Source organism: Echinops telfairi, unplaced genomic scaffold, assembly GCF_000313985.2.
Source record: "Echinops telfairi isolate 266 unplaced genomic scaffold, ASM31398v2 ScPeMD7_7469;HRSCAF=8507_1, whole genome shotgun sequence".
Lineage (NCBI taxonomy): Eukaryota > Metazoa > Chordata > Mammalia > Afrosoricida > Tenrecidae > Echinops > Echinops telfairi.
This window is the reverse complement of record NW_022111373.1, coordinates 100556582-100563052: the sequence shown is the minus strand read 5'-3', so window position 1 is coordinate 100563052 and position 6471 is coordinate 100556582. Positions and strand designations below refer to the sequence as shown.

Sequence of the window (6471 nt, the reverse complement as noted above, 5' to 3'; positions counted from 1 at the left end):
TCCTCTGGTCTAGCCAGACTTGCAAGATCGAATTTTAATTCTTATACTTAGATCACAGCCAATTTTGAGTTAGTTTTTATATATGGTATGAGATATGATTCAAATTTATTCTTTGCATGTGGAAATACAGTGGTCACAGCACCATTTATTAGAGACTATTCTTTGCTCCATTACTAGGAACCCTTTGCTATGTGACTGTTTTCAGGAGTTTCTTTATCTTTAGTTTTCAAGAGTTTTATTATAATTTTCTTGATATGAATTTTTTTTAGTTTTTCCTCTATAGAGGTCATTTGGCTATTTAGTACTATAGATTCTTGTCTCTCATCAGATTTGTGCAGTTTTAGCTATTATTTCTTCAAATGTCTATTGTTCCTTTTTCTCTCTCTTCCTTTTCTGGGACTCCTAGCATGAATACGTTAATGTGCCTATTGGATCCGTTTGCTTTTCTTTGTTTCTGAAAACATTTCCTTGTGCTTGATAATTCACCTGTCCTGTCATGACACTTGCCCACACTGATTCTTTCTTCCGGCAGCTCACACCTGTTGCTGAACACCTGTAGTGATTTTGTTCTTCAGTCGTCCTTCTCAGCAACAGTATTCTTTTTAAACAATAGTTCTTTTAAAAATTTCAGTCTCTTTGTTTGTGTTCTCATTTTTGTCCTTATGCGAATTTCATTTAGTCTTTCCCCTCATCTTTATTTATTTTAGCCCTTTGAGAATATTTAATATTTAATACTCTTTGTTTCGTGAGCCTCAGTGCTTCCTCAGAGACAGTTTTGGTCACTTAATTTTATTTATTTATTTTTTTAAATGTAGGCTGGGAACAAAGTGAATAGAATAATATTTTCTACCCAGTCACTTTCCCAAGCCTGTTTTAATGTCCCAAAGTTTAATTAACAGAACAGGGAAGCTGCCCTGAACTGAACTCAACACTTTGGAACACTTAATTTTATTATCTTAAATAGACTATCCTTTCCTGTTTCTTTATATGCCTTTTTGTTTTTAATTGACTATTTGACTTGTAATGTGGTAACTGTAAATCAGATTCTTCCCCTCCCCCAAGGTTTGCAGGATATATATAATTTGTTTGGGGCAGGATTGTTTGCTTTGCTTTGTATAGTCATGCATTAGTTTACTGACTTTCCCTATGACTGCAGAGATGACTTGACTAAAGCTGTGTGGACACTGAGAACGTTTTAATATTCAGCTAGTGTTTTGACAGAGATTTTCTTGAATACCAAGAGAGAAACGCAAAAACAAAATAACTGTAAAAGAAAAAACTCCTTCCTTTCATACTTGTTCAATGTCACGGCCATCATTCATTCCTTAGTCCAATGGACGTTCAGTATAGGGATTATCCTACAGTAAAAAGCTTAAGGTCTTCTCGGGGAATTTCTGGGCACGAGTGAGTTCGTGTTGGCCTGCAGTTCACAGGATCAGCAATTCAAAATCACCAGCCACTCTGCAAGAGAAAGACAGGGTTTTCCACTCCTGTTTAAAAAAAAAAAAAGTCTAGGAAATACACAGCAACAGTTTTGCTTGACTCTCACGCTATGGAGTTGATGCCAATTCACAGCAACTAACTCTTTACGGGAGTAGTAAGCTGCCCTTTTCTTCCGTGAAGCAGTTGTTGGGTTTAAACTGCTAATCTTGTGTTTCACTGCCCAACTGTGCCTAATATACCACTGAGGTTCACTTATATTCTGACGACTCAACGTCGGTGAATTTGAAAAATGTGTTTCTTCTTGTCCTGAGGTTGCAAGCAGTTTCCTCAACCCTCCTTTATCCTCAACCCTCCTTGATACTTTAAAACAAGCCCAAACTCACTGCCTGCAAGGCCATTCTGACACATGGAATCCCTGTAGGACAGGGTGGAACTGACCCTGTGGGTTTCTGAGACTGCAACCCTTTATGGAATTAGAAAGCCTCATCTTTCTCCTGAGGAGCAGCAGATGGTTTTGAACTGCTAACCTCAGGGTTAGCAGCCCAATGCATAACTGCTATACCAGGAGGGCTCCTCCTTTAGACACAGTGGCTTGTAAAGCCTTAAGTTTCTGAAGACATTCTCTGGCCTCTTTCCGGTATTTTGTATGCCTTTAGGACATGCCCCAGGTGACGACCACATTTACAGGTCTAGGTGACGACATTACAGTCCGAGGTCTGGGTTCATAATCCTGAGCTCTGGATGAGCTGCAAGACTGAGAAAACTGACAGAACTGGCATGAACACATTGCTTCAATCCGTCCAACAGCTGCTAGGCAGTTTAAAAAGCTCCTCAGCAAAGGGCTTGTGAAGATTTTCTTTTTATGTAATGCTTTTATCTTGATTTAGCTTTTGCTTTGTTCCCTGAGTGATGCTAGATTGATTGAGTCTTCCAGTTTCGGTCTTGTGTGTGAGAGGCATGAGAGCATGTTGCTGCTTCTGCCACCATCTTGCTCCAGCCTTGACACGTATTGTGGTAATCATTTCCTTTAGAAGAATTCATTTCAGACGCGCCCCTGGAAGGTGGAGATTAATGGTGTCCCAGATGCCCCACTCTTCCAAGATGCAATTCAGCTCCATTTCCCCTGAACTCCTCCCTTGAGGACATCCCCTCGTGTCCCTGGGTTCTGCACATCGCTGCAGTGACCCACAGAAAGTCTGACGAAATAGTTCATGTGGCCGTGGGTGCTGTTTAGTCCACAATCTGACGTCAGGCAGGGGTGAGTCAGATGAAGGGCCCAGACCCAGACACCAAAGATGTCCAATCGTCACAGCAGGTCCTCCTGCTTCCGCGAAAGCTCAGTCGGGTGGGAGAGGACTGGCTTTCCAGCCTAGGCCCTATTCCAATTACAAACATGGGTTTTAAACCCTTACTCTCCAGCCTTGTTTCTGAATTAGAATCACTAAGGGGGCTGTGTTAAGTGTTAATGCCAGGGCCCCACTGCCTGGCCATTTGGATTTAATTATCCATTGCAGGGGACAGTCACCCTAGTATATTTCAAAGTTTCCTGGCTATTTCTCGTATGGAGCCCAGTGGTCTATCACTAGTAGGAGCAACTCGGGATTCTTGAGTCTTCGGAGTTGCTGCTTGTGTTTGTCATTTTCCACAAGAAAATCAACAGATCATAAACGTGCCTGGTATTACGTGTGAACTTCTGTTAAGATAAAATGTAAATTCTGTTCTTATGTTCTAGTCTACTTTCCAGACAATACAGCTGACGGCCTCTGCCGAAATTGACACCTACAACCCTCAGCTCTATGTGATTGAAGAAAACAGCGTAACAGTGAGTGCATCACACGCCTCCTCATGGGTTTAAGAGTTCATGATTGGGAGTCTGTTTCGGCAAACTCAAGTCTGTCTTCTTGCCTTCACTTCTGTAGTAGTGTTTGAACAAAAGGCTGAGAACCTGGCATTAGTCACACTGAGCTTTGGGGAAGCGTGTTTGCTACTCAACAAAACGCAGTGATGTACTTGCCCTTCCCCTTGCCTATGTTGGAAACACTGTTTCCCAAGAGATAAGGAATTCATGAAAGGTGGAACACTAGGGGCTCCAACTTTTCTGTAGCTCCATAGTGGTTCTTAAACCAGCAGGTTCAGTTCTTCTTTTCTCCTTTGCTTACATAAAACACCTTAGATGCGAGTACAGTACATTCAAGCTAAATTATGAGACATAATAATTTGGGACATCATTTAATTTATCTTACTTAACCATATAACTTAACATATTACCATGTTTTAGAGTGTTTATGTTGTTGTTTTTCAGAGAGTAGGGCTGAAACATCTTTAGTAAATAAGGCAGTTATTAGAAAGATTCTTTTTTATTTATTTTATTTTTAGCAGTCCTTCTTACAGCCATTCACTGATGGCCTAAAATGCCCATCAATTAGGTCTTACATTCTGGAAAACTATAAATGCTCCCCTTGATAAAGAGGTTTTTGAAGAGAAATATACTTTCACCGAAAACAAAGGCTCTCTGTTCCCCAAGTTGGCATGGTGCAACGTTCCTGAGCACGAAAACTCTGGTTAGAATAGGCCATGTTTAGATAAAGCAGGATTTCCATGCCCAGCTAATCTGTTGGCAGAGCGATGAACGTTTTCCATCCAGTGCTTTTGTCAGGAATTGGAGGCAGTTCCCATCTCTGCCCCCAAGGTCAGCTTGGCAGCCAGCCCCAGTCCTCCACTCCAGCCTGCAGGCTCCATTGAAGAGCCAGTGGCCTCTGAACCCCGGGCCTCTCTCAATGGCTGAGTGCATGGCACTGCTGTCGGACTCTTGTCCCAGGGAAGGGAACCAACACACTAGAGAATGCTTTTTCTTAATGTTTAGGAGCCTTGGGGAGCCCTACACCCTCTCCTCAGCCACTGGGGTTGGAAAATCAGAAATGGAACCCAAGGAAAATGTGGATTTCAGAAACAAAGAGCTATGTCTTGGTCCATGAATAAAGTTCTTTTATTTTATCTATATTTAAAAGTTCATTGTAGAAAAAAATACGATTCAAAAATTACCTGAAAAAAATTTAAAGAATTACACAGATAACACACACACACAAATAAATAAAGTAATTTACTCCCCCCAAAAAAATATATATAGACATACCTGAAACTCTCCTGAAGTCTTTATTTTTCATAAAGCAGTATTAGATAACTGTATTGATTGAAAATTCATAGGAATGTTTTTAATGAATCTTCTATAGGATTTGTTTTCTCTGAGCAATACTGATTGTTCCAGAGGGCAACTGTTAGTTGTGTCTATGAAAATAACTTTTTAATCCTAATAGTAATTGGAATCATTTTTAAATCATATTTTGAATGTAAATATAAATTGACATATATCTATGGTTGGAAAGTGGTTCTTACTTTTGGGGGGGCATTCCTGAGCCACTTAAAAATCTGATAGGCAAAATATTGTCCTTATTCATTGGGATCCATGAACCCCAGTTCGCCGTGGAGCGGAGTAAGGCCCTGACTGCCACTAGACAGAGCACTACATGAATCGCTGGTCACTTCACTCAAGCACTGATAAATCCTTATTTCAGTTCTTGAAGATACAAATGAGAAGCCATGCAGTTACTGAAAAGGCCGACTTCAAGTTTAGCCCAACCCACATAAAGCAACTCTTCTGTTGTTAGAATTCAACATTAAATCAAGGCTAATCCTTTACTTTTGTTCCTGAGTGCCTCCTGAAGCACATAGCTCATGGAGAAAATGGTTGAGATTATTTCCACACTTTAAATGATAACATTATAACGCCGTCGTGGCACACTGTAGGGCACGCATTGCGATGCCATGTCCCAGTATTTCCAGGATTAGAAATAGTAAAGCATCTGTAATCTCCAGGCCAGCTTTAACATCAAAAAAGGGCAACGAGAGTCCTAGATTATCAATTCTCTTTTCCAACAATTGGTATCAAGTAACTTTTCATGAGAGTTCAGTGAAGTCGATCTTTTTGAAACCCAAGATGGCACAGAGTTTGTTGTCGTTGCTGTTTAATCACATGGGGCTCGGGATTCAGTTAGGCTTGTTCTTTGCCTCTCCCCCAAGGCTGTTCTCTAAATGGTTTCACTCCAAGGGGATGCAGGCCCAAACCAAGGCACCTCATTCCTCAATACTGAACACACCTGAGATGGCCGCCGAGACCCGGCCGTTCAATCCTGAAACAATGAAGGAGAGAACCAGAGAAGTGCCTCTCTCACCTGGACTTTGCAGGAGCATTTTCTCTTGACAAGTGTACATGACCAATGTGCCCATCATGTCACCTTTGTGGAGTGGGGACCTTCGGCTGTAATGTTAGAGAATTGGAGTTGGTCGTCCCACCTTTTGTTCCAGTGCTAAAATGAGAAGACCTCATTGTGACTATGCCCTTACAGATTCCTGTCACAATAATGAAGCCGGATGGGAAGGCTGAAGTGCCGACAGGAGTTATCGTAGGAAGTGTCATCGCGGGACTCCTCCTGCTCTTGGCGCTGGTGGCAGTTTTGTGGAAGGTAAGAGGCAGTTCCTACTTGGGGCTTCATATAACGTCTGCCTGGAAGTTCTGAACAACACAGCAACTTTAAGTTCTCTTTGGGGCCTCCTTGATCATGGAGCAAAAGGAAATGCTAGTTTATGTGTACTTTCTTATTCATGTTCTGAGCACAATATTTTTTCTGCTTTGTCTTGCCTCCTTCTTCTGTTTATTTGTTTGTTTGTTTGTTTTAGCCCTGATGGCACAGTGGTTATACCTCAGGCTGCAAACCGGCAAGGTCAGCAGTTCGAAATCACCAGCCACTCTGAGAAACAGGCTTTCTATTCCAATAAAGAACGATAGTCTCAGATACTCACAGGGACAGTTCTACACTGTCTTCCTCTTTGTCTTTTTTTAAATTGGGAGTTAATACATGTATCATATTATTCTATAGTTCAATCACATCAAGCAGTATTATACAATTGCTACCACAATCAGTTTCACATTCTTTTCCTTCCTGGACTCCTTGACATCATATCTCTTTTACC

General features: G+C 41.3%; 1 protein-coding gene and 1 non-coding gene across 2 annotated transcripts in view; one reads left to right on the top strand and one right to left on the bottom strand.

Moving 5' to 3' along the window:
• ITGA2 (integrin subunit alpha 2) overlaps positions 1–6471 on the top strand; it is a 99523-nt gene that overhangs the window by 89932 nt on the left and 3120 nt on the right. Inside the window, exons 27-28 of the mRNA XM_004703722.2 lie at positions 3176–3265; positions 5847–5963. Of these exons, the coding sequence (XP_004703779.2) occupies positions 3176–3265; positions 5847–5963 (207 nt within the window). The remainder of the gene's footprint in view (positions 1–3175; positions 3266–5846; positions 5964–6471) is intronic.
• On the bottom strand, positions 808–939 carry LOC115873881. Its single transcript, XR_004048655.1, has one exon. It is a non-coding gene; the product is annotated as a small nucleolar RNA SNORA36 family (small nucleolar RNA).